Below are 26,358 nucleotides of genomic sequence, written 5' to 3'. Positions count from 1 at the left end.
CAGGTCACATAGTTACGTTAGATTTATTTGGTCATAGATCATCTCATTCACTCCTCCTAATAACAGTACTGAGTTAAACAGAGCAGATATTATACCCAACTTATAGATAAAGAAGATGAGGATAAGAAAGGTTTGCTAAAACTACACAATAAGTACTGAAGTTAGTACTAGAATCCCAGGCTTCTGATACCTAGGGTCTCAAGTTTTTGGATACCTAAATGTTTAACTTTTTCTTTTAAACTTATAGACAGAACTCGTTCCCCAGGGCCTTGGTCAACACAGAAAGATAGTCATGATGCTGAGATCCCCAACCTTAAATTAATTAGTCATCATAAAGATGCATGTCTAAGAACTTTTCACAATAATCAGTTGGCCAAAACGCCACAACTACTTTTGCAAAACGATTTAAACCCTTTTTTATACTGTAAAATAAATATCCCCAGGTTTTGTTTTACCTTTTTAAGTGCTGTGGGCCGTTTTAGTTTTGCAATTTCCTTTTCTTTTCCTTTTTTCGCTTTAGAGGAAGTAATGTCCAAAGAATTAAAGGATGTCAAACAGGGCTGACCTTTGGTTAAGGGTTTTCTGTTAGTAGAGTCTTTAGTGTGAAAAGAAGCTGCAGTGACCACTAAAAACAAACAAGAACATTAGTTTTACTATTATGGCCAACTCCACATATTTTCAAAATTTCTAATAATAAACCTATAAGAACAACAACATCCTCTTCTTGTGGAAAACAGACATCATAACAGCAGGAGCAGTATATGGCCGTGCAGTATCCCTCAGATACAGCTCCAAAGAACCATTCTACCTCTGAAATTTCAAAACTCTGTACCTCTCCTTATTCCTAATGAATCTAACAATGACCCTTACATAAGATAAGTAGTCTATCACTCCTCTCCTCATTTCAGCCTGTCAGTAAAGAATGATGATTTCCCCCTCTTAGCTGCACTCTCAGTACTATTCAGCAATTCCTTTACGCCTGATTGATTGTTACCCTCATTCTCCCGTGGATACCACCCATCCTTCAGCAGACCTAGCCTCTAATCTCAATTCTCTCACTCTAGCAGAAAAGCTTTCCTGCTACTTCCCTAAGATGCTTTCCAATATAAACTTCTAAGCCACCTGAGAGGAGGCAGCAGGCATCCTTACTCCCACCGAAGGCTTACCAACCACCTCTTCTCATAATTCCATCTCAAGATTAATTCCTCAAGGATTTTGCTCTATTACTTTCCCCTTGCATCTTTCAAGTTCCTCCTTGACTTGACCCCTGACTCTTTTCCCTAACTCCCCAAAAGAAGTTAAAAATCTCCTCTATATAAAAGGAAGAAAAAACAGGCAAACTAACAAAACCTCTCCCCTAACAGGCTTCTAAGATACCATCACTCCCCTTTCTTCCTCATTACTTCCCAAATCATTATAATCTGGCCTCCGCCCTACCCACTCTCTTGAAACTGCTATTGCCAAGATCACATAAAACCTTGCAACTGCCAAATCTAACTCTGATTCTTTGCTCTATTCTAGAGCAAAGCAGCATTTGTTACCAAAGACCACAACCTCTTCCTCAAAATTCTATCCTCACCTTTTGTGACATTACATTCTATTTTTCTCACTCTTTCTCAAACCTGTTTTTCTGGTTCTTCTTCCTTCTGTCTTTTAACTCTGAGCATTCTACAAGGCTTTATCCCTGAACATCTTTTTCCTAATTTTTCTTTCCCCTGACAATCTTATATATTTCCACAGCTACAACAATCATCTCTATTTGAAATTCACTGACTTCTAACCTGAACTGCACATACCTAACTATAAGTTAAATAGGAACCACCAGGACCTCCCTAACCAGCATTTCAAATACAACAGGGCCAGAGTCTGTTCTTCCCAAGAAAATTCTTCTTCCGTGATCCTTATCCTGTTTCGTATCGTCATATACCTAACCCCCACCACAGTCCTCCAAGTCAGAGAGTTTGGAGTCATCTTTGACCTGTTTCCACATTCCATCAATTAAAAAACCCTATTAATTCATTAAAATCCTTTTACATCTCTGCCACAGTCCCGTCCTTCTTTTGGACTTCCCAAGAAAGCTGCTTTCTTTGTAATCAGCACTTCCCAATTTAAACACTGGTGATAGATTAGAGATTAATCTCACTTCCATCTGTCAAGAATCTTACTCCCCCTTTAAAGCCCAGTCCAAATGCTATCATATATGAAGGCATTTGTAACATACATCCCTGTTGACATAAATCACTCTTTCTTCTATAAGTTCATAAAACTTTGCTGGTATCTTTCCTAAGGCACTGCTTTTTATTAGTTATGTGGGTACGTCTTTCTCTCAGACTAGATTATAAACTCCTTGACCACAGGTATATCTTAATCCTATCTGTAATTCCACAGTTCTTGACACCACACTTTGCATGTAGATACCTACATTTGTATATATTAATGTGCTAAACAAACCAAAGTTGTAATAATAAGCCACTTGAAATTATCACAGGCTAACAATCTCTTTCCCAAAATAACTGGCTAAACTTTATTGAATGATTATAACCCAGACGCTCTTCTAAGCACTTTACATGTATCATCTCATTCAATCCTCAAAACAATCCAGAAGCAGGTACTGTATTATCTCCATTTTAATGTAAGGAAAGTGAAGCACAGGAAGATTAAATAACTTGCCAAGGAAAAACATGGAAGAACAGGAATCAAGACGCAGCTCAACTCCAAAGCCCCTGCATGCAGCCACTAGACCACACTGCCTCTGGAACACTAACTCAGTTCCATCCCCTAGAGTCCTTTACTCTTAGTGAGATGTTACTGCCACGTCCCTCATCTCAACAGCATGCAACTCTAAAGCTCAGTATGCACTCAGTATTATTTTTACTAACAGTTACTCAAAGCTAAGGTTCATACCGGATGTTAACTAGCTATAGGTTTAAACATTTTGCACACACGATTAAAGTTATAAACTGTTACTTATATTTTTGTTTAAAAACAGTAGACCCTTTACATAGGAACCGAGGAAAGAAAATTCCATTCTTCCCCTCAACATCAGTGCTTTTTGTTGGTGCCTTTCCCTTTCCTTTATCTTATTCCTCATCCTCTAAATACAAAGACTATGAAAAGAAATGAGGGAGCATGTCAAAGGTGCTGAGCTGTAACTCTGACGAGGTTTGTTAAAATATAAATTACTGTTTCAGCAGAAAGCCAGCTCATTTTCTCTCTCCCTCCCTCCCCTCCTCGTCCTCCCTCCCCCCACTTCTCTCCCTCTCTCTCCCTCCCTGTCTCCCTTTCTCTCTCTCTCTCTCACACATACACACAAAATCTGATTAACACTCCTATGTTTTCCATTTGCTTTTAAATTGGATAATTTAACAGTTATAGAGCCAAATTACTTGTGATTCTTATTGACGCCTTTGAAGAAGAAAAATTTGGTTGGTTCATAACATATACCAACCGACATTTGAACAGAGACCTGGAGGACCTGATGGAACAAACTATACTGATGCCTGAGGGAAGAGAGTTCCAGGTAAAGGAAAGAGCAAGCACAAGGACACTGAGCTTGGAGCACGTTGGATGTGTCTGTGGAACAGCAAGGGGGCTAACGTGGCTAGAGCAGTGAGTGCCGGGGAGAATGGTGATGAGGGCAGAAAGGTTAACAGGAGCAGCTAAGATATGACTTAGGACCCTGGCTTCGCTCCAAGTGAGATGACGAGCTACTAGAGGATTTTGAACTTATATTTGAAAAAGAGCGCTCCTTTTAAGACAGACTGGGGGTTAGGGGGAATGAAAGGTAGGTAATAGTTAGGAGGCTACTAGTGGCAGGAGAGAAGCTGCTGAGTAATCAGACTCTGGATTTTTGTAGGTATATATAATTAAGATTAACAGTTTCCAAAAGCCAAATAGCAAATTGCCAGGATTAATGATATCACCTGTATATGACAGAGGTCTGGTATTAGTAATTTGCCGTGCTTTCATGGCTTGTTGTTGTTTTTCCAGAGCTGCTAACATGTCCCCCAAATCTAGTTGTACAGGTGTTTTATTCTTTTTCCCAGCTGCCTTTGATAAAGCTTCCTGCAAGGTAAACATGAAAACATTTTTCATTTTAGTATGAAAATGTGACAATTTAAGATAATTATATTTGTCAGTCTTCCATCCATCCCCCAAAACCTACCAAATAAACTATCATATTTGTTCATAAAAATGAATACATACCTGTAGTTTTTTTTGCTCCATACTTATTTCTGAATATTCTTGAGCTGTGGCAAGGGCTGCTGCTAAAGCTTTCTTCTTTTGACTTTTTGCACGTTTAGGAACTGAGGTTGTAATGGGAATTGGTGTCTGAACTATATTGATTGGTGAGTTCTCAGGTAAATCATCCAACTACAATAACCAGAGAAAAACATTTGTTAGTGATTCCATAAAAGTCTAATCATAAGGAAAGACAATCTAGAATGTGAGACGTTCTACAGTATAACTGGACTAGACTCTTCAGAAGATTCAATTACATAAAGAACAGAGTGAGATGGTGGGATCATTCTAGACAGGGAGACTGGAAAATAATAGAGACAAAACAGCAAAATGCAATAGGTGATAACTGACTGGATCCTGGACTGAAAACAAAATAACTCCAAGGTAAAGTTTTGCAACAACTGGGGAAATTTTAGCATGGACTATATGGTTTATGATGTCATTTAATTAATGGTATTTCCTTGTCTGTAATGGAACTATGGATTTCAAAGGACAGTGTCTCTGTTCTGGCTATGCTGAGAAGAAATACTAAAGATCAGTACTAAATACAGCGCTTCTTCTATACCATGCTGCCCTACAAGTCTTTATACTTAGCTGTAATATTTCTTTTCAACATTGCCATAGCTCAAAAGATGTTCAAATATTTTGCTTATTTTTTTTAATAGAGTCACTTACTACTTTTGAAGAAAGTTTCTGTTGAATATTCTCATCTTTAGCACTTCCATTCTCATTTAGTTCTCGAAATCCATCTTCATCCTGAAATAGTTCCACGTTTTAAGTAAAAACAGAGTTCAAAGCAATAAACTCTTAAGAACAACATTTATAATGCTTAAGAGTAATGATATGACAGGGAAGTAATTTTTTAACTCAATATTAAACTATTTAAAGTCAGTCTTAAAAAGGAAATCTCATTTCTCACATGCTAAAACATAGCTAATTTGATTATTCAAGGATGGGGATACATCCACACGTGTCCATCCTTTAGATTTCTGCATCTACTATTCCATTTTTATTAATAATTCTACCCTAAGGTGGGTAAGTAAATGAAAAGAAATTCAAAAAGGATTTTATCACATTTCACATAATTTTGAGAAGATTTTAAACAAATGGCTTAGTATGAATTTCATTAATATATTCCCTGTCCCATTACTACATACACCAGTCAATAACATTAAAAGTGAAAAAATAAAAATAAATTCCCTATTCAAAGTAATTTCTTAACCAATATCCTCCTTTACACTGAAATTTATATCTATTATTTTTAAGTAAATATAAGTATGGAACCAATCATATGATTAAGTGCAAATAAAAAATCTGCCACATGTACTGTTCTTGATACACTACTTGAACTGAAGCCTCAAGTCCTTTAGGTCAATTACTAAGCTTATCTAACATATTATTCATCTGAAACCTCTGGCCTCAAGCATATTTAAACTCCATCTATTAACTCATTTTATAGAAACTATATAACAAAAATGAGTTGCCTGGGATGTTTGTTCACCATCTTGACGCAATCAAATTCTACTCATTCTTTAAAACCTATTCCAAATGTTATCCCTATCCTGCCTCAAACCCAAAGGGACTTATTTCTCCTTTCAACTTCAACCACACCCAAGAAGTATCAGGTGTGTACATGTCTACATTCCTCTATTACACAGCAACCTCCCTAAGGGTAGTGTGTTTATTCACCTTAATGTATCATGCAGAGCATCTTACTTTAAACATACAACAGGCCTCCAATGAGCACCAGTTAGATGAATAATAGAAACATTGCAATTAGAATATAAACTGTCTGCCTATTAGAAAAAGTAAAATAGCCTTTTATCTTCCTTCTTCAAGACTCCCCCGGCTAGCAGCACAAATTGACTAGATTGAACTGTTCAAATTTGAAAACTTAACAAATAGATTCAACAAACATAATAAAAGTTAGGAAGAAAGTTTCAAACTAGGTGAAGTCCACATAAAACTAAGTTCTACCTCCATATGTTACCTCAAAATGAATACTGACGACAAAAATTTATGAAAATAAACATTAATAAAGTTAATGTTAGACTAACTATATATAACCAAGACAAAAATGATAAGACAAATACATCTAAGTAACTTACAATCTACTTGCAGTCACATGTTAAGACATAAAAAGTACTTATCATAATGTAAGAAAAATTAATTAATTTCTTAATGGCAATAATTGTACTATACCAATATACAGTTTGAAAAAATACCTCAAAATATAAAGACTCGGAATTTGGGTCGCCTCTATGACATTGACTGGGGTTTAACTGCTTATTATCTTGTCTCTTTTGCAAATTCTGTCTTCTTTCTGAGGAAGTACTATGTCCTCGGCATCTGAATCCAACCTAAATAAACCCCGGGGGGAGGGGGGAGGGAATATGTTACTTTTAAGTAAAATGTTTTATTGAAGTATGACATACAGAAATGTACCCCAAAGTATACAGCACAATGAATTTTCATAAAGTGCATAACTTATTACAAAAGGTTAAAACTTTTGACAAATAAGGTCATTATAATGAAAATACAAAAATGTGATAATCAGTGCATGTTACTTTTTTCCCTTGTGCATGAACGTTTATATCAACTTTATTTGTAACGCCAAAAACTGGAAACCCAGATATCCTTCATTGGTAGAGTAAACTCACTGTAGTATATGCATCCTATAAAACAGCAGTCAGTCACGAAAAGGAACAAACTACTGAAATACCCAATAATCTGTATGAATCTCCAGAAAACGATGCAAGTGAAAAAAAGCCAATCCTGAAAAGACTGTATGAGTTCATTTATACAACATTCTTGAAATGACAAAATCATAAAAAGGGGGAACAGATTAGTGGATTCTAGGGGTTAAGGAGAGGCTGGTGGGGAAGGGAAGGGGGAGTTTGGCTATAAAAGGGCAACATGAGGGATCCTTGCAGTAATGGATCTGTTTTGAATCGACTATATTGATGTCAATATCAGGGTTGTGATACTGCACTATAGTTGCAAGATGTTATTACCATTGGGAGAAACTGAGTATTACCTTTTTATAAAACTATCGTAGGTCTTTTAATATCTGTAGTTTTATTGTTTTTTAATTCCTAGGAAATATTAAACATTTTAAATCTTGTTTATAAGAAAACAGATTTAAAAGAATAAAATTGTCATTCAATCACATAAATTATTATTATTCTATTGACCCATTTGCAAAATGTTCAACTGTCATAAAAGCAAGAAAAAAACACATTAAGCACTTTAAGAATCTTAAGACAATCAAGTTCCCTCTCTTAAGTACCTAATGCAACTTAGGTGAAATGCCTCTGAACCATGACACCTAGATAAGATGTGAAAAGTATGATCCTCTTTACCAGTTACCCAAGAATTCTAACAATATACAGAACTTGAAGCAGACCTGGACTGAAGGTGCTGTTGTATAGACTTTGGATTATTAAATCAAAAATATGCACACAAAGACCTAGAAGCACCTAGCAATTCCCATGCTAAGCAACTGGTCTAAAAAGACTTGCTGATAAGAAACATAATTTTTTTTTTAAGAAACAGAATTTTTATACTTTCTTGGGAAGTAGGCTGTATGGCAGAACTATATAGGCCAGAAGATAGTCATATAGCAAATGTAATCTTCCTTAGAATATGCACAATGGGGCTACTTCCTATAACCTATAAGTATCTGTTAAGAAACTTGATAATTTGTCAGGTACCCAACAGTTCCATGGTTTTAAATATTTACCTCATTTTAAAATAAACTCATGAACATGGATAGAGAGAGAGACAGAGGAATACATATGTGATGAAGCAAATTTCTGTAAAATCTTCGATAGCATCAAGCTAGTAGCTATATGAATGGTCTCTATAAAATTGCTTCAACTTTAAGGTCTGTTTAAAATTTTTCATAATAAAATATTTTTTAAATTGGCTCATAAAAAGCAGCTCATACAAGGATGCTAAAACAAATGCAATTTACAATGTCTAGGTACTAAAGAAACAACTGAATTCACATAAATTATTAACACTGAAATGAAAACCAATAATCAAGCCCCAATATTGGGATGAATAGAAGCAAGAGAATAATTCTTGAGTAGAACTCTTCATTTCTTTGTACAGTCACTATCACGAACAAGTAAATGTAAACCTGCCCTCCAAACAGCATTATAATTATATCAAAATGTAAGCCCTGGGCTTCCCTGGTGGCGCAGTGGTTGGGAGTCCGCCTGCCGATGCAGGGGACACGGGTTTGTGCCCCGGTCCGGGAGGGTCCCGCATGCCGCGGAGCGGCTGGGACCGTGGGCCATGGCCGCTGGGCCTGCGCGTCCGGAGCCTGTGCTCCGCAACGGGAGAGGCCACAACAGTGAGAGGCCCGCGTACCGCAAAAAAAAAAAAAAAAAAGAAAAGAAAAAAATGTAAGCCCTGTTGTAAACCAGCCTTAGTATATATGCATTAATGTTGTTACAAACATAAAAACAATTTTTTAAAAAAATAAATGCAACTTGATTCTTGTACTTGGACACATAAAGTTCCAGGATTAAGTTAAAACCCCCAAGCTAATGGTCCCAACAAAGTTCATGAGGACCAAATATGCAAGTATTTCAATTACCTCCTGGAATGAACTAATAACTCCCCCTTTTAAAAAAATTCTTCTAAGAAAAAAGAGTTTTGTTGCTAGAAAGTGGGCACAGGGAAGAAAGCAGAAACTACAGCTACAACTACATATTAAGATTCTTAAATGACTAGCACAAAATCAGTATCTAAAGATTCAGGTGTTTATATTCCACTTACATAACAAAAAAGAAAAATACTAGGAACTGACAAATGAGGAATATGTACAAATTTATTTTCAGAAAATTATACAATACTTCTGAAGAACACAAAAAGGTAACTCAAAAATAAGAAGACGGGGACTTCCCTGGCGGTCCAGTGGTTAAGACTCCTCGCTTCCAATGCAAGGGCCCTGGGTTCAATCCCTGGTCTGGGAACTAAGATCCTGCATGACGCACTGCACGGCCAAAAAATTAAAGAAAAAAAAAAAAAGCAGGAAGACTTTTTTTTTCTAGAAAGATGCCATATCATAAAGGCAATCCATTCTCCCTAAGTTGATAGATTAGTTTAAAAACCAATGGAACAAAACAGAAAATCTGGAAACAGATTTCAATATATATGGAAATTTAATAGGTGATAACGGTAGTTATCTCAAATAGGTGAAGTAATGGACTTGTCAATAGATGGTGCTGGGAGATTTAGGTAGCCACTTGAAAAATACAAAATAGGACCCATATCTCACAACACCCACCAAGACAAACTCTAAATGGAATAAAGATTTAAATGTAAAAAAAACACAAGAGCATAAACACATTGGAGGAAAACAGGCAAAATCCTTTATAAAAATAAACTTCTTAATGCTATTTAAAAGAAACTTGTATATGGCAATAATAATAAGCAAAGTCAAAAATGAAAATCTAGCAAAATATTTTCAACTCATATTACAGACTACCGGCTCCCAGAAATTAAAAAAATTTGATAAGAGCTTGATCAAATTGATTTAAAAATGTACACAGGGAATTCTCTGGCGGCCCAGTGGTTAGGACTCGCACTTCCACTGCAGGGGGCTTGTCTTCAATTCCTGGTCAGGGAACGAGACTCCCACAAGGCACACGGCCCAAGAAAAATAAAAATTTCTAAATTAAAAAAAATTTTTTAATGTACAAAAACAGAGAAATAGATCAAGATACAAAACATGGTCAAAGAGTATGACAAGTTCACAGAAAAGTACAAACGGCCCTTAAACATATGGAAAGATACTCAACTACTTTAATACACTATTCCTCCCTCACTGGCACAAATCCAAAATCTTGAAAACACATGATTACTGAGGCTACTTGGAAATAAGCACCCTCCACATTATCGGTGAGAATGCAAAATGGTACAATCTGGTGTTATTTACCAAATAACAGAAATGACTTTATCTTTTCACTCAGCAATACCTTATCTAGGAATTTATTCTATTGCTATACACACAGATTTCTAATTAATACTGCAGCACATCTATTAACAGCAGTAGTTTACAAATAATTCAAGTGTCCAACGACAGGACTTCAGAAATTAACAAGGATATATCCATACAACATTAGGAGTTGTTAAAAAAAAAAAACTCTGGGAAAATACACAGATATAGGGAAGAGAAGACGACAAGTGGAGACGGTAAAAATGAGATTGTTCATTGTATAACCTTTTTCATATACTTTATTTTTCAACCTATTCACAAAATAAAGCCATTTTTAAAAACTTAAGTTTTTACATTCTGTCCCTCATTTACAATTAAGGGTACATCACAGTATAGAAAAAATCTGCTGTTTCAAATGTTAAAACACTGGTAAAAACATTAAAAAGCACTGCATTGTACAGTAGTTAAAGCAGCATGGTACAGGTGCAAAAATCTGAAAAATGGAACAAAAAAGCCCAGAAACAGGACCCAAGACATAAGAAATTAGCAAATGACTAAAAGGGCAGCACAAATCAGAAAAAATAATGGATTACAATGTTAAGACAACTGGTTTACTGTGAAAATAGACCTCATTATGTTGTACCATGCATCAAAAAAAAACCTCAGATAAAAAGGGTTTGAAAACATTACCCTGTAAAAAAGAAGCAGAAAATACAAGTGAATATTTACTAGATTTCTAAAAGACTTTTTAAGCCTAAAAACAATCAGAAATTGCAAAGGGGGAAAATATTTTGACTTAAAAGAAAAAAAAGGTTCTGCATATCAAAAATCAAGCTACACACTTAAGAAAAGTATAACAAAGCCTCAGAAGTAGAAAAGAAAACACACACATTGTTCAACATCTGGCTCCAGTTCTTTTGGAATGAAGGGAGACAAAATAAACAAACGTTTATGCGTTTCTATAATTGAAAGTTCTGTGTTTTTTCACCATTCTGCATCAGTTTTGAGGCAGAGATAAAACGTTTTTCTGTATCAGTATTATTTCCTCTCTAGTGGGCTACTGATACCAAAAGTACCAATAATGAGACTGCAAACTTGGCAGGTCTAGTAGTTACGATTTCAATATAAAATTTCAGTCCTTAACCAAACATTCCGTAGATTTTGTTTATCTCATCTATACGAACAAGTCTTGTTTTAGCTCTTTTGTTTTTAATCAAATAAAGCTAGACTGCCTCACAAGCCTGCCACAAACAACAATGACTCATTTTTGCAATAACCATAGGGAAGAGGGCATTATTCTACTTGCTTTCCCGACAGCCTAATTAACATTAGGGTACATCTGAAGTACTTCATTTCAGGGAAGCAAAGGCACACCAGCAAGTATTCGGTTTCCTCAATCCATTAGTAACTTACTCTCACTTCAGTTCATCCAGATCTATTCATATGGTAACTTTAATTCCTTAACTAGATTTAAGGAATCCAGGAACTCTATCTAAAAATTAAAAAGGAAAAATACTGACCATTTAACACCTCCCTGATTTCACAGACAACCAACACAGGAAGACAATTATTGGAAGTTCGTAGCAGTATGTAACTCGCTCTGCTGTACTGCAGCTAGGTCTTGCTCCCCAAGACCAGGAAGCTGCCCCGTCTGGCCACATTATGGCAGAGGCAGCCATCACTATGGTACTGCAACAAGCACCGAGTATGGCTTGTGGTGTTTATAGTCAACTAAAGACACGTGGACAAGGCTACAGTCCTAAAGTTCAAAGAATCAGTATTTGAGGTATTAAAATGCTTTAAATTTTTTATATGGATAAGAAACAGTCACAGAAGATGAAGCAGGACTGGAGAATATTCTTTTTTAAAATTATAAAATATACAAATATATTTCTTAAATATAGAAAAGTAGAAAATGGTACAATATACATCCCACCTACATTCAACATCTTGCCATTTTGTTTCATTATTTAAATAATAATTTTATTGGCTAAGCCATTTAAAAGTTACAGATATCATGTTATTTTAAACACCACAATATGTATCACCAAAAATTAAGGACACTGCCCTTCAAAACCACTATACCATTTATAATAATGCATCTCACACTACTCAAATTTCTCCAACCTAATCCAAATTACCTGTGAATTATTTCTTTGTTCAGCCTGCCTTCCACCTCTAGAAAATGTCTGATTTTTTTCCATCCAAGGTTTTTTCTGAGTTGCCTGGCAAGTTACACTGGACCAATTTACACCACCTGTAATAAATGAGATTTTAAAATATAAAGATGTCAAAACCTAAAGGGCCCCCTAACTTCACATACTGAAACTCAGTCACTATAAATGTAATACTGAAAATTTTTCCATAAACTTTAAGTGGTATTCCAGTTCTTAGTAATACAAGTTGTCATCTTTCAGAATACCTCTAGCTGGAATTTTCTCAATTTCATCAACAAAACTATACTTTCAAATTAACTTGAATTTCCTTGGAAGATTTCTAATTTTTCTGCAGCATCAGCAAGCTTCATGCTTAAAAACAAAGCTGTGACATGGACAAAGAAGAAAGTATAGCAAAAACACTATGCAGAAAGTAAGTACCTGCACATATAGATGATTCCACATGCTAAAAATAGAAACAAAAAAGACAATTATTTTCCGCTTAAGAGTAAACACCATATACCTTGCAAAACATTTCATAATTCCATCTAGTGTGAAGCATGCTTATTATAATCTTCGAAAAAATACTTCTGCATAAATGAGTATTCTTATATTAATAATAAAACATACAAAACACATTTTTAACCATCCTATTATTATAGGAATTGTTCATGAAAATAGATACTTCAGCTTTAGCAGAGGACACAAAGATAATACTGACACAGATGACTGATGAGGAAATCAAAGTAATGCCACATACACTGATGGTGCTAGAATCAGGATTTCTCAAAGCCCCAGCTGCAGGTTGGTTGTTGCTGTGTTTGGGACTGCAGTAGCCACTATCACTGTCAATGTCAGCTTCACTAGCCCCCTGCTCACTAGAGGATTCAGCAGTAGGGTGGGATGCTCTTCTCCTCCTGCCTTTGGCCTTCCAGAGCATCGTGGCAGAGCTCTCTGAGAGAGATTTGTTAGCGATGTCTGATGGGAAATCTGTAAGGCAAGGAAAGTGTGACAACTCTTTTTGAGGACAAGTTGATCAATTCTTGTTATCATTAAAATTGTAAGAAAACAAAGATACCTAACTTTGTAAACAGAGAAAACAGGTGAAAACTTTTGAAAAGATCATCAAAAGGTAAGCTGTTCCTGAGAAGTTGGTTTATAAAATGTGTTTAGTATGAAAAGAGAATATTTGTATAACTAAAATATTTGCATAATTAATATTACAGAATAATTAAAACAAACCACCATTACCTATTTTAAGAAATAGAACATCACCAATCCTTTGAAGTCCACTGCATGCCTCCTCCACCACTGCATTCTCTTTCTCCCTCAGAGGTCGCCACTATTCTGAATTGTGTTTACCATTCCTTCACTTTTTAAACTAGATTTACCAAGGATTTTTGTATTCCAAAAACATAAATCATATACTTCTGCAGTTTTAGCTTTATTAAAATGAAATCATACTGTCCATATTCTTCTATGACTTGCTTCTCCCTGCTGCTACCTCCTCCTCCAAACAGTGACTGGTTTTGAGATTCTGATGCATGTGGCTGTAATTCATTAAGGTCACTGGAATCTAAAATGTCTGTGTATGAATATACCAAAATGCATTTATCCTTTGTACCACTGATGGGACACCTGGGTTGTTTTGGGGTTTTGCTATTAACAACAATACTGCTGTAAACATTCTTATATAGACATATAAGTGTGTGTGTGTGCACGTGAAGTTTCTCTAAGATTATTACTGCTAGGCCTTAGGGGATACACATAATATTCAACTTTGCTTGGTAATGCCAAATCATTTTCGAAGGTGGTTAAAACAGTTTACACTCTAACAGCAGGATATATATATACCCACTGATGCACATATTCACCAAATACTTGACACTGTCCTCTAGGCTATAATTTTTGCCAATTGTTGGGTATAAAAAGATGGCTCATTGTGGGTTTTAATTTGCATTTTTCTGCTTAATAACGAGATTGAGAATCTTTTCTCATGGTTTTAGCCACTCACATTTTCCTTTCTGTAAAATACTTGTTAATTTTACTTTTGGTTTGTTTGACTTCTGCCTATTTTTCTAAGTTGCCTGTTTCTCATTTTTGTATTTCACAAATTGTAATTACAAGACATTAAAAAACCTCTTACAATCTCCTAACCTATCACAAATATTCCTTTTTCCACATACACAATTTTTTCCATATATAATTTTTATACAGAACCAATATAATTTTTGAGTTGCACTGTTTAATATTATGTTCTTCATTAATTATAATATATGAAGGCCCCAAATTATTCCACTGAGTGGATGTCCTGGAGACTTCTTTTGACTTGTTGCCCGTTACTGGACATTGAGAAGTTTTCAGTGGTTTTTTTTTTTGGTGCTGCTGCAGTGTACACACCTTTAATCAAACAGTTCCTTTTCTTTCTAGGGGGAGATTCCACTTGGATACATTCACCTGAGTAGGACAACTGGGTCCAAATATTCCTATAGCTCTACCAAACTGTTTCAGCCCCTTGGCAGCACTGCATTCCAGGGGCCCTGAGCACAAGGTGGGATCATTTTCTTATTGATTCCTATGAATTCTTTATATGTCCTCACACTAATCCTTTGTCAGTTACATGCATGGTAAAAATCTTTTCCAAGATTTGTGCCTTGTTCTTTCACTCACGCTTGATAAACAGAAATTCTTAATTTTAGAAATAGTTCTCTCCATGCAATCATAAAGATATGTGCTATATTTTCTACTACATGTGGTTTTCCCATTTAAGCCCTTAATCCATCTGGAATAGATTTGCATGATGTATATGTTAGGGGTCTGTGATGCTATCTTTGTCATTTTCCTTATATGTGTTTCTGGGCTCTCTGTTCTGTTTGATTTTCACATACTGAGTTTTACTATATTTTTGTATAAGCCTATAAAAAATAAAATGGCTTAATAGGTCTTGATATCTAGAGGAAAAGTTATTTTCCAGGGATGTCTTGGCCAGTGCTCCTTTATTTTAGAATTAGTTTGTCAAGTTCCAAAAAACTCCCCATTGGAATTTTTTTTTTTTTAGTAAATTTATTTATTTTATTTTTGGCTGCATTGGGTCTTCATTGTTGTGTGTAGGCTTTCTCTAGTTGTGGTGAGCAGGGGCTGCTCTTCGTTGTAGTGCACGGGCTTCTCACAGCGGTGACTTCTCTCATTGCAGAGCATGGGCCCTAGGCACGCTGGCTTCAGCAGTTGCGGCGCGAGGGCTCAGTAGTTGCGGCTCGCGGGCTCTACAGCGCAGGCTCAGTAGTTGTGGCACACGGGCTTAGTTGCTCCGTGGCATGTGGGATCTTCCTGGACCAGGGCTTGAACCTGTGTCCCCTGCATTGGCAGGCGGATTCTTAACCACTGCACCAGCAGGGAAGCCCACCATAGGAATTTTGATTAGAACTGCATTGAATCTATAGACTAACTTAGGGGAAAAATGCCATTTGCAACATCAAATTGTCCTGAATGAGCATGCTATTTATTTTTTTAAATGTCCTATAATAAAGTTACAGTTTTCTGCATCAATGTCTTATTATCTTTCGTCAGGTTTATGCCAGAAACTGTATTTTTGTTGCTACTGTAAATAATATCTTTTCTTAAATTTTGTTTGTTGGCAGCACACTGAAATGGAATTAATTTTTGTATATTATCTTATATCTAGCCATGTTACTAAACTCTTAAATAATATGAGCTTGTGTTCAAGAGTAAAAAATTGTTACAAATTCCTTTAAAATTTTCATTCTACCTATAGTTGATACCAATTAATCCTGATAACTTAAAAACAAACTAAAGAATAAGAATACTGATAGAAGGTATAATCTTCTACTCAAATTATATCTTCATCTTTTCACTTTCTAATTCTTGTGCTTCAGAAGGCTGTCTTTGTGGACACTTAATGAGCAAACCAAAGATGTTAGGGTAAATTTTTACAGCAGTTCCAGGGTTCAAAGCATGTAGAAATGGGTCACTATGTCTAGGAACAACCAAAACATAGAAAATTTTGTCATATATTACCTTGTGACTCTTTTCCATAGCCACTCCAACCATTTGTCAGTCTGTTAATCTCATCGCTTTATGCCCTACAAATCACACAATGACTGCACTATCAGCAAGATTGTTTTTTAACTGATTCCCAAATCCTTTCTTGCCCCAACAGACCTAAGCAATTGTAAAAGGAAACTGAATAGACGTCCAACAGAAAAGGTACAGTCCAAATGAAAGAATGTATGTGCCACCTAATTCATTTTAAGCCAGACAGCATTTTTGTGAAAACTATAGGGGGTAAAAAGCAAATACGCCTTTGAACAGATCTAATTCCTAGCCTTGGATCATTAATAAGGATTTCCTTAATCACAATGGGTGTAGAGTAGAAGACGGCCATCTACTCTACAGCTATTAGGCTGAGACCTGAGATACAAAATGAAATTTCACAATATAAACTGGAAAATAGCAAGAATATTTTAAGACTATTTATTAATTCCTATCTATTACCAGGGTAAAGCTTTTTAATTTAATGCTTATACAGTCCTCTAAAACACTTTTGACAAAATGATATCCAACTAGTCCAAAATATTTACTTATTTGAGGATATATATAGGTATCACTCATACATGTGGTTCAGATCTACACTAAAATACGGTGCAGAAAACTTCTTCTATAAAGATATTATAGGATGTTAGGATGTTCTAAAAAGGATTTTAATCTAGTTATAAAACACGTACAATTCTGATTTCTACCAAAATGAGTCCCTCAAATTTCTATAATATCTACAAAATTCCATCTCTGACTTCTGAACTGCTCCACTACTATAAGGGGATAAGGAAACATCAAATCCTGCCCAAAATTGTATATAAGCCAGCATGCAAGTTGAAAGAACATTAAGGACATGGACTGTGAGAATTTCACAAAGTGGCAGGATAAACGGATGAAAGCCTAGAATCCTAAGAAGTGGCAGAGTCCATGGAGTTCCCTTGTGGCCTACTGGTTAGGATTTGGAGCTTTCACTGTGGAGGCCCGGGTTCGATCCCTGGTGGGGGAACCATCCTGCTTGCTTTACAGCATGGCCGAAATACAAAAAAAAAAAGTGGTAGAGTCCACAAATATAAAGTCAATGCATGACAACAGATGAAAATCAGTGATGTATACAGACATAGAGAACAGACTTGTGGTTGCCAAGGGGAAAGGGGGATGCAGGAGGGATGGATGGGGAGAGTTTGGGATTAGCAGATGCAAGCTATTATATATAGAATGGATAAACAACAAGGTCCTACTGTACAGCACAAGAAACTATATTCAGTATCCTGTGATAAACCATAATGGAAAAGAAAACAAAAAAGGATGTATATGTATATATAACTGAATCACTTTGCTGCACAGCAGAAATTAACACAACATTGTAAATCAACTATACTTCAATAAAATAATTTTTTTTTTTTTTGGCCTTGCCATGTAGCATGCGGGATCCCCAACCAGGGATCAAACCCATGCCCCGTGAAGTGGAAGCGTGGAACCCTAACCACTGGACCACCAGGGAATTCCCTCAATAAAATAATTTTTTTTAAAACCTATAACGTATATATGTAAGAAATCTTGCCTTACCAGTTTGTTGTGAAGCGTCTACCAGTAGCACAATTTTTGATCGGTTATCAGGACCTGCTGCATTTGTCTCTTTCTGAGTAGCTACATTTTTCACCAGTGGCCTTTTGCTTTTTATGTGCTGTTGTAAAAGCTGTTGCTGATTGAAGTAAAAAAAAAAAACAAAACTTAAGATCTTATTCAATGTACTAAACATTATAAAATACACATCCTTTATAAAAGATACTTAAATGTAGGCTACAAATTAGTGACTCCCAACCCATGAGGAAACAGGGTTACTGTGTTAGGATTTCATGAAATTATCTGCAGCCAATGATAACAGGGTAAATAATGTATTATACACACATTTATATACTACTTTCAAATAACCATTAATATTACTATAATAAAATATAAATTCATTTTGTCATTTGCATTTTTAGTTTTCTCAATCAATATCTAATAAACAATAAGAGTATAATCATGTCAAATTAGGGGTTGCAAATTTTTATTTAAAAGGGTAATAAAAAGGATGGTAACTTATCCAAAAGAGAAATTTTAGCAATGAATTATAAAAGAAATTTCTGCTTGAGAGTTTAAAAAGAAAATATTAAAAAGCTGATCCTTTCCTTCATTTTTAAAAATATGGGTATTCATCACTTAATAGTAATTTATACAATTCCAAATTTAACTTCTTAGATTCAAGTGCTGGAAATGCACTCTGAGAAATCATGTTACTTCAAACTCTGAAAGTTATATACTATTGTCTTCTTTTCATTCTCAGAGGTCCCAAAAGGATTTCCCTTGATCCAGAATGTTTCCATGAACAAAGACTAAAATGCTTTTCAAAGCAACTTCTAATGCTTGTTTGTATTTTAATCTGTTAAAAGTATGCCAGAAGATAGCAAAGACTTTTCACCAAAGAGGCTAGGCTAATGGAATCTAGGAAAGCATCAACTCCTTGACAAAAACAGTCATAAAATGCATCTAATCCCTCTGCCTTCTATTAGCTCAAAAGTGCTGAAAAGAAACATGGTTTTTCTTCTTATGTGCTTTGATATCATGGCCTCAATAGAAAAGTAACCTTTTAGTTAAAAAACAGTCACCTAGATTAATCCTCCTGTGATTTCAAGGCCTTTGTGTCTTTTTTTTTTAATTTAGTCAAAGGCTGGCGCTGACAAAAGGTCATTTCCCACATTTATCTTTAATTTTCTTTAGCCCTGGGAGACCTTGTATTCACATAATAAAGCATCCCTTGAATAACAAAGTGCTATTCCCACTAAAAATTGACAGAACAGAAACAATGAAGTTGAAGAGACAAATGTTCTTTTCCATAATATCTCCTGCTTATTTCTGAAGACTGAAATGTCTTGATGTGCATTAGCCACTCAACACTGCTAGCAAAGGACCCAAACTAATCACTTATTAAAACTGGTGTCACTATGCAATTTTTATCACTAAATTAAAATACTTTGGAAATATCTGTGCATTATGCTTATGTAAACTCTCTGAAGGAAGTGGAAGATGACTGTAAATCATATCACCATTTAAGAATGAGGACCAAAACTAATGGAAAAAAGATTATTTTATAAATGCTAACACCATTGACTGTTTTCTAAAAGGTAAATTCAGGATTAAAGGCTAATCAATACAAGTAGCAAATTACTTATACTATTACTAACAAGAGAAATATCAAACACAAAAGCCAATCAAATTCAGTCACTTACTTTTGGTACCACTGGTCCTCTATTACTGTTTCTGTTTCGATGACCAGATAACGGGAAGACCTGTCCAAGCTGATTTGGACGCTCAGTGCATTCTGCAGTTATAGTATTGACAGTATTTGCAGCCTGAAAAGTGTTGGAGTAAGGTGCAGGAAAAGGATGATAGAAACCCATAACTTGGGCACATGGTGCTGGCATCAGCTGATAATATGTATACTCTGTAGAAACAGGTGGCTGAGCAGATATAATGGGGTAAGCAAGGTATGGTCCAGCAGGGTTTGGATTAGGCTGTTGCCATCGTATATCATTGTTATATAATGGAAACTGTCTGTAAAATCAAATCAAAAAAGAAAAAAATCTATTGACATGTATGTCTAAAAGTAATGCTAAAACAAAATCTCAACGTGTTTTAATAAAAGAAAAAACAGTACAAAATAGTAGCCTCATAGTAATTCTGAAAGAGATAAAATTACCGTTTTATAAATTTCCTTGCTATAACTAGAGATTTTTATGTACATGTAATAACAATTTAATTGACAGTAAAAAGGAATTCAACCTGATAGCTTACTGCATTCCAAAATTTAAAAATTTTGGTACGGACCTTTCTCATTTGTAACTCTCCCCTCAACCTCCTCAAGGTATTTCTGCTTAAAAGTTAAAACACCTAGTTGCTGAATCTGCCACTAAAGGCAGTCCAAAGTTCCCATCCAATGGTAACAACTGTGACAGTCTTCTGCAAAAAGCAGGGTAAGGTGATCATTGTGTAAGGTGATCTTTACAACGGGTGTTTGATTCTTCCACCTCCCATTCTTTAGCTCAGGCCCACAGCCTCCTACTCCTCTACCATACTCCCCTAACCACCTGGCCAAGTCCAGCTCTTTCCCTGGCTCCCCTCCTTGGCAATGGAAGCAGGCACCAGGTCCAAGGGAAAGAAGAGAAGAAAAAGGCAAGCTTGTTCACTACCATCTATCTCCAGCATTAGAGTTCTCCTAGTGCAATCCCTTCCTATAAAGCACCAGTCCTTCCTGTCTCAGCAATTCTCCTTGCAGACAGTTGCTGTTGACAAATGAGGGGTCATAGGGGGCTGGAGTACAGAGCTTTTCCTCACTATTCCATGACAAAGCAAAAGGGAAAAATACTCCCTGCCACAATTCTAAAAATATTTTCAAATAATCTGATGGCTGGCTTACTCATGAATTCTCAAAGATTATTTGGTAAGGTAAGAAAAATTAAATTTATCATACTGTACACTTGGCCACTTTGTCAAATACAGAATAGTATTTTTAATCTAGTTTACAAATCACTTCAAACATAATCCAATACAGGTCAAAGGTTTTTAATATAATGTTAACTTGACTCAATTGAGAAGACTCCTTTAGCTTCTACTGTTTGCCTAATGCCCAAAACTATTAAGAGTTTTAGACTATTAACTTGAATATTTAATATCTGAGACAGTAATTTAGTGATCCGTTATCTCATACAACCAGAATTTCTCAAAGAATGTGCCTGGGCACACTAGTGTGCCACAATGGTTATAGATGTGTAGAAATATTGATTGCCTTAGCCCTCAGGGGTGGCTGGGCAAAGGCTAGAGCCTAGTCCCCTCATCCATTTATCCCAGAGTGCTGGAGAAGTACAATTTTTTGTGTGATATAACTTGAAAGAGGCTGAAAGTACTTTTATACAGCAATAAAATGAACGACACCAATGAAATGCTAATCATTCAGACAGTCTAAGCAGGGTTAGAAAGGCTATCATGACTATCACAAGGTACACCCTAAACACTAGGTCACACATTATCTAAACTGTAAGCATTTTGCTACATCACCCTGTGACTACAGCACAGAAGCTAAATTTAAACTACAATCAGAGTCTAAACACATATATGCTACCTAGACACAAAAGCTTCAAAGTTAAGGGCTACCCCTTGATATATTCTTCTTATGCCAGACTGTCTTGGCAATTATGATTAGATGCCTATCCTCAAAAAAGGATTTTTGTTCACCCCTCTTTCTGAATAATTCATTTCTCCCTTTGAGTCAATTTATTTCAAACAAATTTCAATGACTTATCATAGGAGACACATACAAAGAACTCCATTTTCTCTTAGAAAGAATGAGAAAATAACAATAATCCATGTTAACAATTTTTAAATTTCTACATCATTTGGTTTTATTTACTCCTCTTAGAAAACAGAGAAATGGTTAATGTTTAAAAGTTACAAAAGAAAAAATTAAGAAGTATCCTTTGCCAACTTCTATATTTCCCTACCCCTTTCTTCCCCCACCAAAAGAAAATAATAGTAAACAAATTACCTATTGGACTGGTTTTCCTGAACAAATGGATAACAAGTAATCAGGTAGCTGGGAATTGGAGTTGGTTCTACACCAGAAACACTGCCGTTATCATTTGGGAGTGCCATAGGGATCATAAATGTATCAGGATTCTTCTTCTGGGGAATAAATGGTTCTACCTCAGCTGACAGCTTGACATTCTTCAAAGAGAAAGTGAAACACATTACTAACAAACGAACAAAAATTTAAATAATACAAATTCACAATTTAACAATAAAAGAGACAGTCTTTACAAACAGTAATTAGGTCTCTAATGTCACAAGATATTCAAAGGAATAGCAAGGTCAAATTAAAATAATTAAATATGATTACGTTATTTAAACAAAGCCATCAAATAGGAGAAAAGTTATCAAAGGTTACTAGATTTCAATGAAGTCATTCCTTACATAACCAAAGCTGTTAAAACAATCAAGAATACAAGGAAATTGTACCTCACAGTCCAAAAATAAAGCTGGTAGTAAAAAAAACAAACTAGCTCTTCAGACAAAACAATGTGTTTTTAACTAATTTTGTTAGGGGAAAAAAAATTACTCAACAGAGTTCTGAAGGATACTTTATATTTGTTTGAATAGTCTAAAAAATAGTCTATTTCTGTCCATTTCAGGAAATTAGATTAGTATGGTTAAATTAAAAGGAAGGAAAATGTCTACAATAAATGAAAAAAAAAATAAGGGAGAAAAACTTTTGCCTCACAGTTAAACTGGGGAAAAAATGAGTACTTCAGCTTCCCAGAAGACAAGCCGAGTAAACTAAAGTAATCCAGTCTACGTACTCCATTTTAGTTTATTTTGTATCTCTCCTTATAAATCTATAGAGGTTTAACAGACATAATAAACTACAATACTAAGGATGCAGAAGTTGGTGACAAAACTATAAAGAAAAGTAAATAAGAGCCATGAAAATTAGGATAGGAATTACTCTTAGGAAAGAGGAAGCTGTGATTGGGAAGAGGCACCTGTACGGTTTCTGGGGTACCTGGCAAAGTTCTATATCCTAACTTGGGTGATACGAGGTATTCATCCAATAATTCATTTAGCTGTACACTGGTTTTATGCAGTTTTCTTTCTATATTTGTTATATTTAACCACAAATTTTTAAAATTTAATTATACAAAGAAATAATCTATAGGCACATTCTGTAAAAGCAGAATGTTAAAAACCACAAACATTACAATCTAAAAAGATATTAAACACTTCTTAGCAAAACCAGTAAGTGGAATGCCATCCAATTTTTCAACAACTCAAATCAACTACCTGAAAGCAATAGCCCTAACCAGAACTTTTTCCCCACCAGAGTGGCATTTAGTAGAAACTCCCATCAAGGCATATTTCTCAGAATAAATTTCATGCATGTTTCTCACAAAAGTAATCAGTAGCAAATCCAAGAAAATCTAAAGAAAAGACTTGATATGCTAAATATAGAGCCTTTTTCAGAAAAACTGTTCTCCAAAGAGTCCACTGTAAATATTCAGTAATACGTGTCTGGGGGAAGAAATCTGAACTATATAGCAGTATCAATTCAATATCCTTCCTCCCCACCTGATTTAACTTTGAAGCCTACTTCTGTACTACTAACCAAATCTGAAGTTGATAACGTCATTGAACTCACAAATATCTGTGAACTGGAGTTGGTTTCTTGAATTTCAACACAAGAGGCAAAAACAAATGTTAACAGTGTAAGTCAGTGATTGTCACTGTGATAGTCAACATGATTCAAAACTTATTTACATAAGGTATAAAATATCAACCTTTGAACATATGAGAACCTGAACAGTTTTATAAATCTGGACTAGAAGACACCAGGATTTTTTTTTAATGCAAGGTATGCAGTTATATTAAATTCTCAGCCCAATATGAAAAAAAGGAATAATACTAATATAAAGAAATAATTTAAAAATAACTTTTCCTGATCCCCCCAAGTAATACCAACTCATAAATTACTTTGGTAACAACAAATTCAAATTCTTGCTCAAGTCAAAAGGTGCAAGGAATTCCCTGGCAGTCCAATGGTTAGGACTCCACTTCCACTGCAGGGGGCACAGGTTCCATCCCTGGTCAGGGAACAAAGATCCCGCAAGCCAGGTGGCGCGGAGGGGAGGGGAGACAGTGCCACAAATTTTTTATGCCTAGTCTCATTTGTACTCTATATGTTTTATGAATTTAGGCAACCCACTATTCAAAGTGTCATGCATAATTTATAACTAATATCTGCACATATACACAGTATATGTCCTTAAAAATTAAAGTCTGTATTGGTTTCTATTCTAAGTGCAATTCTAGATATTGGCATTCAACAATAAAACTCACAAACACTGAAACGATCCTTTGTTTTTAGCAAAAAAGAGAAGCTGCTGTAGTCAACAGCTGCACAAACAGAAGATGTCACTAGTAGGAACAGACTGGCAAACTTTCTCCTATAGTTACAACTCCGTATGGTTTTATAAGTTGTTTATTGTGACTTTGGGGCCTTCAGTGTCATACATCAAAATGCAGCCTCAGTTGTTCTCAGGCCTGAAAAGTAATGTAAAGATCCCAAACTATTTTTTAAATTCCATATAATAAAGCCCATAGAGACAATATGTTAAGCAAGCAACAAATTCTGGCAATATTTCAATTATATTAGCATAGAGATCAAAGGAAAAAATGTTTTAACATAGTGGACAACAAAATGTTATGGAAAAATTAGACTAGTTACTTCATACAATGATATGCCTCAGTCTGAATTTCTGTTTAGTCTCTCTACTTTTGCCATGATCTGGTTTTTAGAAATCAAAAATTTTATAGCAAATTTTTGTCTCCTTAAATAAAATATAAATATGAAAGAAGTCTAAACACAGAACAAAATCTATTCCTGTACTTCTCTTTGTTAAAAAAAAAACTACACAATAAAATTATCTTTCTCTTTCAGAAATTATTTCAGAATTTTCCAAATTAATGAAAAATCATAATCCCAGAAACCTGTATTTGAAAAAACAAAACAAGCTGTTTCACATTCATTTAAAATTCTGCATATAGTAAAACAAACATCAATAAAATTTCTTTGATGTGAATAATCTAGAAAACCCAAGAATTTATCAGAACAAAAAACTATAAAAACCTTATTTAAAAGTTTATTGAACAAACGCATTCAGATCACTGAGAGCCTATATATAATTCAACAAACATGCATTGAGTTCATGTTCTGAAGAGAGAACCACAGGAGGCTGGTTTAGGGAAAATGAGCAAACATTACTACAAAGCACACATCAACAGAAAATGCATACTAAACTCCTCTGAGACAGAACATTCAGAAGAGTGCGAATAATTTTCCCAAATTAAGCAACAGAAAAAAGACACTCACTTGAAATCAAAACTGAAGTAGAACATAATACGGCACGCTCCCACAGTGAAATGTCAGTATGTACTACACACCTAGAGAAAAAATATGACCATGGAAACCCTCCACATTCTTCCTATGTTAAGGTAAATATGATATATCAAACATTATTTTACATACCATGGCCAAAGATAAAATGTCTTCTGAAGGAAAAAAATGCTTCAGAGATACCTGCTGGCTTTATTGTTTTCTGGTTGGAATGTTTTATACTGAAAGTAAACCACTTGCCAAAACAAATCACAGTAGTTATACATATGAGTTCTGCCAAGACTTTAGAAAACAGTGAAAAAACAAAAAAACCGTTTACCTTAGACTCTGACCATTTGCTTTCCTATCCATACATTTTCCCCCTTTTTTTAAAATAGACCACATTTAATCCTGTTAAAGTCTGGTGGTACTTTTCTAACATCCAACTTTCTAAATTTAATACTAGTTTTTGGAATATCTAATTAATTAATTCCTGCTTTTCCTTTTTTTTACTCTCTTTCTTTGAAGGGTTTACCCCCAAACTTCTTGCCTTGGATGCTTAATTTTTAATTTCCTTTTAAAATGTTGAATAATGAAAACATTTATGACTATGCATTTGCCTCAGAGTAAGCTTCAGCCACATCCCATACATTGTCATGTGTAATATTTTATTACTTTTTCAAAAATCTAAAATTCTACTTTATATTTCCTCTTTGACTTAAAAGCTTAGGGAAAAATGCCTTTTAAAATTTCCAAATGGTATTTTCAGTAAATGAGCATTATTTACCTTCTTTTTAATTACAAAAATATTATTTTTAAAATTTGTTAAGACAATCATTTACTTAGATCTATAAAAGCTAACTGTAAGTACTGCTGAATAATAAACATTTTAGAGTAACTTATCTAGAATATATTTAGTTTGCAGTGCTGATATTATTTGAAGTTTATAAATTATTTAAAGAAAAAAATTATAAACCGAATAATTTTATATCTTT

At 34.9% G+C, this 26,358-nt stretch overlaps 1 protein-coding gene across 1 annotated transcript in view; it reads right to left on the bottom strand.

Moving 5' to 3' along the window:
* The window catches only part of SECISBP2L (SECIS binding protein 2 like), a 62,306-nt gene that overhangs the window by 32,660 nt on the left and 3,288 nt on the right, over positions 1 to 26,358 (bottom strand). The window contains exons 2-12 of the mRNA XM_030842917.3: positions 21,983 to 22,161; positions 19,671 to 19,995; positions 17,968 to 18,103; positions 13,109 to 13,338; positions 12,790 to 12,814; positions 12,334 to 12,449; positions 6,468 to 6,602; positions 4,918 to 4,998; positions 4,207 to 4,374; positions 3,924 to 4,065; positions 456 to 625 (exon numbers count right to left, since the gene is read on the bottom strand). Coding sequence (XP_030698777.1) covers positions 456 to 625; positions 3,924 to 4,065; positions 4,207 to 4,374; positions 4,918 to 4,998; positions 6,468 to 6,602; positions 12,334 to 12,449; positions 12,790 to 12,814; positions 13,109 to 13,338; positions 17,968 to 18,103; positions 19,671 to 19,995; positions 21,983 to 22,161 — 1,707 coding nt within the window. The remainder of the gene's footprint in view (positions 1 to 455; positions 626 to 3,923; positions 4,066 to 4,206; positions 4,375 to 4,917; positions 4,999 to 6,467; positions 6,603 to 12,333; positions 12,450 to 12,789; positions 12,815 to 13,108; positions 13,339 to 17,967; positions 18,104 to 19,670; positions 19,996 to 21,982; positions 22,162 to 26,358) is intronic.

This window comes from Globicephala melas, chromosome 2, assembly GCF_963455315.2.
Source record: "Globicephala melas chromosome 2, mGloMel1.2, whole genome shotgun sequence".
Classification (NCBI taxonomy): Eukaryota; Metazoa; Chordata; class Mammalia; order Artiodactyla; family Delphinidae; genus Globicephala; species Globicephala melas.
This window is presented reverse-complemented; position numbering and strand designations above follow the sequence as displayed.